The sequence below is a fragment of the Cyprinus carpio genome, chromosome B2 (assembly GCF_018340385.1).
Source record: "Cyprinus carpio isolate SPL01 chromosome B2, ASM1834038v1, whole genome shotgun sequence".
Classification (NCBI taxonomy): Eukaryota; Metazoa; Chordata; class Actinopteri; order Cypriniformes; family Cyprinidae; genus Cyprinus; species Cyprinus carpio.
In genome coordinates this window covers 2,489,188-2,501,854 of record NC_056598.1, presented here as the reverse complement: position 1 = coordinate 2,501,854, position 12,667 = coordinate 2,489,188, and the positions used below count along the sequence as shown (strand labels likewise).

At 37.1% G+C, this 12,667-nt stretch overlaps 1 protein-coding gene across 1 annotated transcript; it reads left to right on the top strand.

Moving 5' to 3' along the window:
- Positions 1 to 990: 990 nt before the first annotated feature.
- Positions 991 to 12,406, top strand: ss18 (SS18 subunit of BAF chromatin remodeling complex). The gene is made up of 10 exons (XM_042717714.1): positions 991 to 1,149; positions 2,187 to 2,263; positions 4,021 to 4,105; positions 4,447 to 4,573; positions 7,231 to 7,455; positions 7,542 to 7,706; positions 7,784 to 7,861; positions 9,827 to 9,949; positions 10,530 to 10,660; positions 11,636 to 12,406. Exons 1-10 carry the CDS (start codon positions 1,081 to 1,083, stop codon positions 11,660 to 11,662), a joined length of 1,107 nt encoding a protein of 368 aa, XP_042573648.1. The 5' UTR covers positions 991 to 1,080; the 3' UTR covers positions 11,663 to 12,406.
- Positions 12,407 to 12,667: the final 261 nt, after the last annotated feature.

The window sequence follows — 12,667 nt, the reverse complement described above, 5'->3', positions numbered from 1 at the left end:
AAGTATTTTGACCTTTTGAGCTTCTTAGTTTCTATGCATGAATGCGACTGATGTATGAGTCAATGCATGAGGAGCTGCTACACCCAGTCGTATATCAAAGACATAAAACTCTGGCAGCTATATAGAAGCTGGTCATGTGCTTCTGTATTGGCTTAAGAAGAAGAGTGACGTCATTTATATGGATATGCATACACAGTTATTTTCTTTGATACATTTGTAATCTGAATGATGATGATGCTACATAACTTCACTGATTTGTCCCTTCCTCTTTGCTCCCTCTGCTGGCGACTTTTGCGAATGTTAATGAGATGAGTAACGCTTCCTTCCCGCTATTTTGCCAGTTTAGCTGTCAGAGAGGAACAAAAAAGGAGACAAATTAATTCTTGAAAGTAAAATAAGTTTTAGTAAAATTAAACCAAGACCTAAAGACAGTGTTAAAGAATTGCATTTAAGTAACAATTCTAGTCTTACTGCACAAGAAAAAAAAAACTTGCATACTGTACATAGAAATGCTTTTAATCTTGCTATTTATAATATCATCAGTTTAAACTGAAATTAAATGCTAGTAAATACTGATGCGTTAAAATGGAAGTTGCATAGGGTAATTGAATTAGAATGATAATTTTGCACACATAAATAATAAAAAGAACCAGGAAAAAGTTACATTGCACTTTGCACTTGACCGTGCTGTTTCGCGCATTGCTTTTTAACTTGAATTTAACCAGGCTGCGCTAATGGCATTCGGAATTCCCCCTCTATGACCCTCAGGAACAAACCATTATTATTAAAAAGAGGGGGTGTCGGTGGTATTCTAGCGTGTCTATTTAATTCTTATCGGGACATCATGCTTTAAATACCAAGTGATGGATGATGTAATGATGTAGTTACGTTTTAAGCGTCTTGATTCTTGATTCAGTCTTGTCTGGTTTTCTCTTTTGAGCGCGAGGAGAAGACGCGCGCCCCCCTCTGTTCCGCGCGCAATGGATCCGTCTGATTTCTCGGCTCGGCGCGTGTGTTCTCTCTCAGTGTGTGTTTGTGTGTTGACTGCAGCGGTGATATCTCAACTCACGATAAACGAACATGTCTGTGGCTTTCGCACCGCTCCGGCAGCGTGCTAAAGGCGATATAACGCCTGCCGGGATACAAAAGGTAATTTAATTGAATCATTTTTCAAGCCGAGCGAAACCGAGGGTAATTGCGTTTGCGTTAACGCTAGTAGGTTCGGCTAGTTAGCTGTAACGTCTCTCCCGCCAACACTCTCATAACACCATAAACAAGACATTTTAGAGATATGTTCGTCGAAGTATTCAACAGCTCCTACAGAATAAAACACGAGCAGGTCGCGCTTGTGATCTCGAGTCGTTGTTTAGCGTTTAAAACGGTTGAGATCGCCTCAGCTTTGCTCTGTCTTTGTTAGCCGCTAACGCTACACGCTCGGCTCTCTGATGAATCACAATAGAGGCTTGTTTAAAAGCGTCGCAGTGTACACGGTCAAACAGAACGAATTGTGCCAGCGATTTCTAATTACTAGTATAGTTACCGTTCACCTGATTTTATTATTAATCGTGTGTTTTGTTACAAGCGCGTATGCTAATCGCCGACTTCTCGTTACATCGATTACGCGGGTCTGATTTGATCAGCATACTTTTATTCGCTGGCTTTCATTATTCCTGTCAGATTTGATTAGTCAAACTTTTTATTTTATTTTATTTTTTTGTAGATGTGTTTATCCGTTTTTAATTCCTCATGTATGATTTGATCAGTCGAGTGATTCAGTTTTGTGATTCGGGTCTGATTGGATTTATTCTTCGGTTTTCTATTACTCATGTCTGTTGAGAAGCGTTCCCTGCTGCTTGAATTAATGTTTAGGTTTTACTTTAATAATGAGCGGCTGATTAGTGATTATGCCAATCTAGTATATGATGCTAGTATTTTAAGGTAACAGGTTAATTTATGTGTCATCCAGCGGCATATAGCACTGATTTGCTGGCTCTTGATGACCAAAAACTATGTTGTTTTCGTGAATTCGCACATTTTGTGTTTATACTTGTTTCATGAATCAGTCCCAAAATCGCGATGATTGGTGTATTGACAACATACGATTAGGCTTTAACTAATTTTTCCTGTATTGTTTTGTTCTTTTTCTATTTTATTGTTTAATTAACTTTGTGACGTTTCACTTGCAGTTGCTGGATGAAAACAATCAGTTGATTCAGTGCATCATGGATTTCCAGAGTAAAGGGAAAACAGCTGAATGTTCACAGTAAGTCTTTGATGTTTTTCATGTATTTACAGATTTAAAAAAAAACCTGTGTCACTGTAAAAACGTTACACAGAGGTCCTTAAAGGACAAAAATGTCGGTCAAAAATATGAAAGACATATTATACATCAATATTCTTTTTTCACATTCACTGACAGATTTCTTTACCAGCATCAGTCCTGATCATGACTACAAAAAAAAAAAAAAAAAATCATTTTCAGAATTTGAACACTTTAAATGCCGATTTGTTTACATAATCCCACTGAACACAAAAGTCATTTTTTGTGCAGTGTCATATTAAATAAATAAAAAATAAAATCCTTACTATTACAAAACACCAATTTCCATATTCTTGTATTTCCATTTTTGTTTTTTCTCAGCAAAATCAGAAAACAGAAAAGGGTGAATATTTGCTCTACAGGTCATATAATTAGAATATCATCAAAAAGTTGATTTATTTTATTAATTCCATTCAAAAAGTGAAACTTCATTATTATAGTCATTCATTACACACAGACTGATATATTTCAAATGTTTATTTCCTTTAAATTTGATGATTATAACTGGGGCTGCACGATTATGACATAAATCATAATTGTCGATTATTCCCTTGAAATTGTAATTGCGATTATTAATTACGATTATCACAATTTACATTGAATGAAGTTTATACCATTGTTTGATGCAACTGCATGCCGCATTTTTATATGAAAATAAAAAAGCTAAAAACACTTTTAGTGCTTTTCTTTAGTATTAAGCCTCAAATGTTATACTAAAACTTAAATTAAAATAATGGGGAAAACCCTTAAGATAACATGTAGAAAAGAAAAACGCATCTTAAGCATGCAGAATAACATAAGTGGACTTTAAACGATTAATTGCCGATTCGAACGATTACATAATTGGGGCATCCGTAATTGTAATCGCGATTAGAAATTTGATTAATCGTGCAGCCCTAATTATAACTGACAACTAAGGAAAATCCCAAATTCAGTATCTCAGAAAATTAGAATATAACTTAAGACCAATACAAAGAAAGGATTTTTGAATGGAATTAGTGAAATCAATTTTTTGATGATATTCTAATTATGACCAGCACCTGTATAGGTCAAACCTGAGAAAATGGTGACACCAGGTGGAAAATAAAGTTTTGAAGCCTTGCTAAGGAAGTGAAAGCATGTTAACAAAGAGTGCATGATTTATGCTAAAATGGCACTGTGATCAAATATTGTGGTTTTATTTTTTTTGTCCTTAAGGTGCTGAGTGGAACTGTTTTACCCAGTACAAAAATAAGAAATGAGGGTGAAATATTGGAATTTCAGTGCAAAAAAAAAAACATTTATGCAGTTTGCATTAACAGCCAAAAATGAGTTCACCCAAAAAAAATAAAAATTCTGTCCTAATGTAGTTACTCTCAAGTCATCCTGTACCTGTATCAGGTTCTTTCTTCTGCTAAACACAAAGATACTTTGAAGAATGTGGGTAAGCAAACAGTTGTCGGTCTCCATTTACTTGAAACAAAAAATACTATGGAAGTGTGTGGCTACCAGCATTCTTCAAAATATCTTCGGTGTCCAGCAGATGAAAGAAACTCATAACACGAGAGAGCGTAAATGAAGACTATGATGAACTGTACCTTTAAGACACACCGTAGTGCTTGTATCACACATTTCACGTTCTCAAATGATGTAGGATGCTGCGTTATTCTTTTCCTAATTCACTCCGTGATCAAAGCTCTTTTCTCATTGCTCTCTGGCAGCTATCAGCAGATGCTACACAGAAATCTAGTGTATCTGGCCACAATAGCAGACTCCAATCAGAACATGCAGTCTCTGCTTCCCGCCGTGAGTATTTATTCCCAGACTCCCGTCTGATACATCATTGGCTTCTCCTATGGTATAATAAAATAAGAAACCAGAATATATTTATATTTAATGTGCATAATTCATATGATCTGTATAATGTCATAAAGCTTGGGTTTGAACTGAATTTAAGATTAGATTGCTCTTGAAAAAAGGAAGTAGGTTGAGACAAAGGAAATCGTCATTAAATAGCCTGTAAGTATGAAATTGAATAAGCGTAAAAAATCAAAATCATTTTAGCTTACAGGAATTGTTATTATATTGCCACTTATAAATAAACCTGATAAATCAATGGTTGAGTGAGTGTCTCTGTTTCTCTGTAGCCGCCCTCTCAGAACATGCCCCTGAATCAGAGCGGAGCGACTCCACAGCTGCCCCACGGTCACAGTATGCCGTCAGACGGGCCGCCCGCGGCACACATGCAGAGCCAGATGAACGGACAGATGCCAGGTACATTCAGACCAGTGCACTCACCGTCAAACTCCAGCAACTGAGGAAAACCCTGGCAGCTTCTCCAAACTGCTTGGGAAAAACTACATGCAAACTACAGTACTGTGCACAAATTCAGACATGTTGTAAATAGGCCTGTCGCAGTAATCAATATATCGACTTATCGCACAATATATGTACATGACTTCAATAATTTTTGGTGATGCAATATATTGCCCATTATATTTACATAAAAATGACTGTCACCGTGTTTTTTTGTGTTCCATTTGCGCCTGTGTCTTTTGCAGCTTCTCAAACATAACGTGGTGTAGAGGTGCTTGTTCAAATATAAAAAAAGCTTCTAACAAAAAAAGTGTCACCTGCAGATATGGCCTTGTTTAGGGATCTGTGCCTTTGTGCATACGGACATCTGACTGCTGAGTAATGATTGTGTTTTTCAGTAATAGTGTGCACCCTTAATTTACAGGGAAAAGAAGGTCAGGGAAAAATCTCCATACAAGTTCTTTGTGCATTTTTCTTTTTTTGTACTTGTTACTTTGCCCTTTTTGTTAGAGAATGTTTATTCACTATTTATTCAAGTTTCTTTTTTTTAAGTATCTAATATTTTGATACTTAATTTCCATGATCTAAATGTTCTTAAGAATTAAAAGTTTGTTGTCATTTGAAAGTGTCTAGGCCTTCTTGCATTATTATGCTGTTTTATTAGGATTATATATTCGGTGGCATAAAATGGTTTTAAAAATGACAATAATATCACTCATCGCAATTATTTCTGGGGCAATATGTCGCACAACAAAAAGTTGTTATCGTGACAGGCCTAGTTGTAAAGTGTGGATGTTTTCAAGAATAATACCATGAGTAGTTTTTATTCTTCACTTTACTTAAACCTAACAAAATCAAATCAGCATTTGGTTTAAAACAAAAGTAGACTAGCTCACAGTTTGCAGGTAGTTTGTTTCAAACCTCAGTTCAAAGTGCCACAGTTCTGTTTTTGACTAAAGGCCTTTTCACACTGGACGCAAAAATTTTGTCTTAATTTTTATCTTAATTTAATGCTGTATATTAGGCAGCAGACGATGTTAAATCCATATACGAGATGCATATCTGAGTAAAAATGCATCGCTGCAGTTCGTCAGCGATTCGCCTCACTTTTTCGCATTGGATCCAGTGTGAAACGGCCTTTATGCTGTCTAAACTGCGTCTGTCGTATATTTTCTGTCATTTTTGGCTTGTGTTTTGAAGCTATATTTAGTTGGTTAGAATTCTTAACCTACAAGTGTTTCGATTTTATTAATTTGTAATTATTTTAAGAAGTATTTATGTAAGTAGCTTCATAAAAATGCACAAATGTGATATTAACTCATTAATTATTAAGAAAAAATGTAGATCAGGATTTGTTTTGGAATAGGGTTGTGATTCCTAGAATCAGATCAGATCGTGAGCTGCCTAAGGATTTCCACTCCTACAAAGTTCATTTTTTTTTACTGGCATGCTAAAGCAAAATGATATAAATAACCATCTTAAATCAAATGTTTTTGTGAAGCATCTAATGTATTTACATCTTCTCATCGTTTGCTTTTAGTGATGGGCTTCATGTGATTATAGGATTGTTTTAGTTGTATTTTCACATTAAATGTGAAGGGGTTTGTGGAAGAGGGGAGAGAACAACCAATAAATCCCAGACCTACAACACACTGGTTATATAGAAAGATTAATAACAAAAAATATTAAATAGAGATAACTACAACACACTGGTTATATAGAAAGATTAATATTAAAATGTTTTAAATAGAGATAATAAAGGGATAGTTACTTTTTTGTTTACTCCTCTTTGAACTTTCTCTTTGTTATGGTTAAATTCTGCAATTAATCTGTAGATCACATCCAAACCGAACCGCTTGTCCCGAACCAAAAAAATAACGAAAATATAACTTTTCACTCAACTCATCACAGAACTCAGAGAACAAACCCGCTCTCTCTTATGTGCACTCTACGTGCTGTTATATATTAAATATTGTTACAGTCATGGTTTTACAGAGGTGAACTCACGGCGCAGAAACTCTTTCATGATGGGGTTTTAATTCTCTGCTGTAAGATAACCTTATGCATAATTCAGCGCAGTGATTGGATCATAAGAGTTCGTTCTTATGAATAATACTGAGAAAAGCTCAGAAAACTGATGACGTAGATGTGTACTCTACACCCACGGCAGCCAATCATCACTCCAAATTAACACACATACCTCACTTTTCGTGACGTTGGTTCAACTTTGCTTTTTGAACCAGAAGAACAAAATGACTCCATAAAATGAAAAAATAATCACTTTTCTCTCAATAATGGACGTACTGATTGCTATTGTTGTTTTAACTTGTCATTTTCCGTCAGTTTTAGTACACGGTGTAACTACAGAAGTAAAGTTTTAAATAGGGAAAATATCGAAACTCTTTGGTCATTTTTGAGCGAGATGCTAGCAGTCTAATCTGATTCAGTGATCTGTGCTAAGCTAAGCTGAAAGTGCTACCGCCAGACCCGGAGATCGGCTGAATGGATTCAGAAATGGTAAAACTCAACTGTTTAACTCTAGGGGAGTTGGAAAATGAGCCTATTTTCAAACATAGTGGAGTGTTCCTTTAATCTCTAACCGTCTGCTTCTGCAGGTCCAACCCACATGTCCATGCAGGGCCCCGGGCCCAACCAGACTCCCAGCATTCCCAGCGGCTCCATGAACATGACACCCAGCAGCCATGGCACCATAGGGGCGTATAACCACACAGTGCCCTCCTCGCAGGGAATACAGTCACAGGGGCAGATGAACATGAGCCAGGGGCAGCCCATGGGCAACTACGGCCCTCGGCCCAACATGACCATGCAGCCCAATCAGGGTACCCATCTCAAAACCATGTTTTAACAATAATATCAACCACATAATCTCACAGCTGGTTTTTCTTTGGGTGCTTGTGTTTTCTAGGGCCTATGATGCACCAGCAGGCTCCTTCCCAACAGTACAGCATGCCCCCTTCTGGCGGCAGTGGGCAGCACTTCCAGGGGCAGCAGAACCCCATGGGCATGATGGGTCAAGGCAATCACGTGTTGGGACAGAGGCCAATGCCTCCCTACAGGCCACCACATCAAGGTACGCTGAAATATCTTGATAAAACATTGAATCGCTGAGTCTGTGGTTGTTTTAATGTCTGTTTGGTGTGTTTTCAGGACCTCCTCAGCAATATCCCGGTCAAGAGGAATACTACACGGAGCAATACAGTCATGGAGCACAGGGGGCGCCAGAGGGTAAGATGATTTGTACTAGCGGTGGGACGATACATTGATTCGTGGATTGAAACTCAGAATCGCTTCAAGAGAGAATCATGATGCAGTTGGAAAATTGCAGAATTGATCCACGAGCTGATTTATCATCCCAGCCCTAATCTGTACTGCTTCAGTATAGCACAAATAATCATAACCAAATCATTCCTGTGGTCGGTGGGTAATGCTATGTCCATTTTGGGAAAATATGATCTGCACCCTCTGCCGAAAAGGCCACTCCGGTCTAACCTTCAAGTTTGTTCACAATTAAACTCTACAGAGGAGCTGCCTTTTAATTTAGGGCCCCTTAAAATCTGTTTTATTTTTAACATTTTTACAATTTTTATTTTTGGTTCTATGATAGTCCTAAACTATTATTATTATTATTATTATTATAAAACAATAAATACAATTAATAATATAATTATTATTATTATTATTATTATTATTATTTTTAAGAAATGCATTTTAGTATACAATAGTAATATATTTCTGCCATGTTTTCAAGTTGAAAAACTGAATTTTTGTTTCGGTGGTATGTTATGCAGCCTCTATTTGTGCTCTGTGGTCAGCTGTTAGATTAATCCATACTGAGTTAAAATGTCCAGAGCTTATCATCATTAACATTAATTTTATGGCAACATTAAAGTGCCCCTATTATGGTGTATGAAAGGTTCATATTTTGGTTTTGGGAATCCCCAACAGCAGGTTGACATGCATGCAAGGTTAAATATATATGATATGATAAAATTGCTATTGTTTTGCATTAATAAGTGCAGTTACTAATAATATTAAACGTACACTTCTTGTTTATTTTATGTTTATACACATTTGACAGTAACTAAGCACTAAGCTTGAGTTAAGTTTATGTATTTTATTAACAACAGTAACTTGTGCAAAATCGAATTTTTATGTAGAAAAGATACATATTGTACTCTAATAAAATGTACCATTATTCTCTTACAGTCTTATATGAAACTGACCAACAGGTGATTGTGTGGTTTAGGCGCAAATTGAAGAAAAGTGTTTTTCAAAGCACTTTGAGATGTTTTTTACTTCATACACAAAAAAAGAGCGAAAATCTGATTTCTTGATGATTTGATATTTAATAATAGTGATTTTTATAGTTATTTTATCATTTCAAAATATAAAGGGAAAAGTATAAGTTGATGACTAATAACCAATAAGTGCTACTCTGCTGCCATCTACAGGTTATAATGGTGATTTGATGTATTTTTTAATTTTACAAAAGTGTTTGTTCTCCGCAGTATATTTTGGTCATCCCATTGAAAATAACATCCAAATTCGATCATTAGAAAATTATCATTGAAAATTGCTTGAATTTCTCTCTCAAAAGTCTGTACAAACCCTGAAATGAATGACTCTTCCATGCTTACAGTAAACGTTACAGCTCCTGGTTTTCTGCGCCAGTGCGGTCTCATTTGTTTATAACAGATTTCTTTGCAGAATTTGAACGATTCTCACCGGATCTCGTAGCGCTGTGCAGTAACTCTCGTGAAATCAGCTTTGGTTCCCATCTAAAGCTGTTCTGAGCTCGGTCCAGTTTGTGTGCGTCGTGGTGATAAACACTCCACAATGCGCAACTCAATGAAGTCAACATGAAACAGCTTGGGATTCGGTTTTAGAACAACTCGTTTCAATGATTCAGAGTAGACTTTTTTTTTTTTCTTTTTTTTGCGATACAGTAACTTGGAATACAATATTCTCAATACTATAACAGTTAAAACCCAGAACTATTTTTTCATGAACCAAACAAAAAAAATCCATAATAGGGGAATACATTTTTCTCAATATGATATCAGTTATCGTCCAGACCTAGTTGTGCATGATGCAAACACTTTCAGCTGGAATTCCTGCAAACGCACGGCTCATTTCACGTAGCAGGTAGCTTTGCTGATGTTTCATGAATTGCTTGTTCCTCTTCTGTAGGAAACGCACAGTACGGTCAGCAGCAAGAGGCGTATCAGCAGGCTCCGCCGCAGCAGCAGGGTTACCCACCGCAGCAGCAGTACACGGGGCAGCAGGGATACCCCGGACAGCAGCAGGCCTATGGTATGAATCATACTGACAGATTCACGTCTGAGACATCGGAAATCAATCGTTCATGACTGCATTTACGATCAAGTTCTGCTTCAGTGTAGCAAAAAAAATTAATTCTGTCTCTCTGAGAAAATAACTCAATGCATCGTGAATCAAGAATTGATTCAGCACCGAATCTGTGATTTTTTTTTTTTTTTTTTTTTTTTTTTCTCGAATGCATCGCGATTCTTTCTCGAGTCGATTCTGAGCTTAGCAGATGGCACTGCATGCTTTAGAAACAGCCGTGCTCTGCTCGTTTCCAAATCCTTACACACACACCTTGAAACTGAAATAATTCATATTACGAAAAGGTTGAAGCGAATTACAAGGGTGTTCACAGTGGGCTGTTTACATTAATCTGGCTTCATACATTAATCAGCGTTCTTCTTCATGAGCATCTGAGTGTGTGAATAAAAACTAGAGTAGAGCGCCATCTGCTGTTAAAATCTAAGCTCAGAATCATTTCCAGAGAGAATCTCAGAAGACTCTCAGCCTTAACCCTAGTATGAATTTAGTTAGTAATCTAGTAAACCCATACCTCTTCTACCAACAGGTCCGTCTCAGGGCGCTCCGAGTCAGTACCCAAACTACCCCCAGAGTCAAGGGCAGCAGTATTCAGCCTACAGAGCACCGCAGCCCGGACCCCCACAAGGACAGCCGCAGCGCCCCTATGCTTTTGACCAGGTGAGAAACCATATGAGAATGGCATTTCTGTTGACTGCTGGTGTAAAGATCACCAATTTGGAACTTTTTCTTCATGTGTCTCTGTTGAGCAGTTTTGCGCAGAACCATAAATTAAAGCCTAAAGAGCTCTTAAATCACAGAAGAAGTCTTTAATATAAAGTCATAGCATTAAATGTTGAATGCCCTGCATACTTGGTATTTTTTTAAGACCAAGTAAAGAAAATTTAAGGATTAAGCTGAATGGAACGTCAATATGGCCTTTAAATATAAAAACTGTATTTTTGTTTTGTCTTCCAATACAAATATATAAACATCCTTAAACCGATATACATTTATTTGAGATGGAGCATGTGAGTTCTTGTCTGAGAAATCGAGCAAAAGTGAGTAAATGCTTAAGAGCAAACACCTGAGTTATGAAAAATGTGTCTTCCCTTTAAATTAAGATGATCGATCGAGGGCATTGGGAGATATTTGTCACTTTATTCTGATAATTTCCTCATAAAACAAGACTTTTTAATCTTGCCATTTTGCTTCCCAAGAGAATTATAGATAATAGAATTATAGATTTATTTTTTTGTAAAATGAGCTACGTTACAATGAGTTACAAAGTTACATTTTCAAACTTTGAAACATTTACATTTAGAGACCGTACTGACATTCCATTCAGTTTATTCCTTACATTTTCTTTACTTTGTCTTTAAAAGGCCTTACAAAAATCTACCTTCATAAAACCTGCAGAAACCCTGCTTGAATGATTGTGATGTTTTCATCAGCTTCTTTTTCAGACTGTCTTGGAATCATTAAATGAGATAATTAAATGTCACTTTTAATCTGTAATATTTCCATCTTTAACAGAAACAGTAATGGAAACTGATGTTTTTGAGTGTGACATGATTTTTTTTATCCTTTAGTTACTAAGTCTTACTAGCCGTGTTGTAGCACAGGCTTGCGTTGACTTTGCATCTTCCTTCACAGGCGCAGTATGGCAACTACCAGCAATAGATGACGAGCGTTTGACTTCCCACCCTAGTATTTCCAGTTTGGAGCTGTGTGTGATCTGATGAAGGGCTACTGTGCTCTCGAAATCTCTATACATCACCCATGAAGAGATGAATCTTCCCCGCTAATGTAGACTGAACTCTTCATTCGGCCACAAGCATTTGAACTAACCGATCAACGATTGGCTCGATTCTCAGCACAGGTGATCTCATTGTGAAACGCCTGTAATACTCATTTGACAAAAAAAGAGAAAGCGTACACATTTGAAGAATTTCCTGTCAACTCATACGTGCATTTTTGAGTTTAACAGAGAAGCAATTTCACAGCAGCAATGCCTTACGTGAAACAGCTGCCTTATTCACAGCGTCTGAAAATACAGAAACACACACAGCAGTGGAACGTGTTTTGTTTTTCTAATACAATTCATTGTGCGTTGTTTTATTGTTTTTACATTTTCTCCTCTCCCGCAAATGTTAGAGAAGCAATAACGCTGCGGTGCGAATGAAGGCTAGTGGAGAGGTGCAAAATGGTTTTCAGGTTCAAAACTGTGCTAAGATGTATAAATGTATTTTATGCTTTATCAAATAGAGCTCAGATTGAGTCCACGTGTTGAACAGTAGCTCGAAGTGTCGTCCCGTGTGCTTATTGACTGTATTGAATTTTCTTTCGTTTTTGAAGGTGGGACGTTCCATTTTAAAATGACATGTATGGCTTGCTGAAATTTGATTAAACCGATCTGGTACTGTAGTGGGTTGTATTTCAATCATGGACTGTCTTCAAACCTGGTATCAATGAAGCAGGTGTCTTGTAGGGGGTCTGGGGATGCTGTGGCCCAGGAGATCTACCTTCCTGCAAAGTTCAGCTCCAAACCTGATCAAACACAACTGATCCAACTGATCAGGTAGGTAGATAGATCTCCAGGAACAAGACTGGGCTCCCCTGCTCTACCGCATCATGTGTCCCAACAAGACCGGCTCCATCACATGTCTGCTGAGAAATAATGGTTCA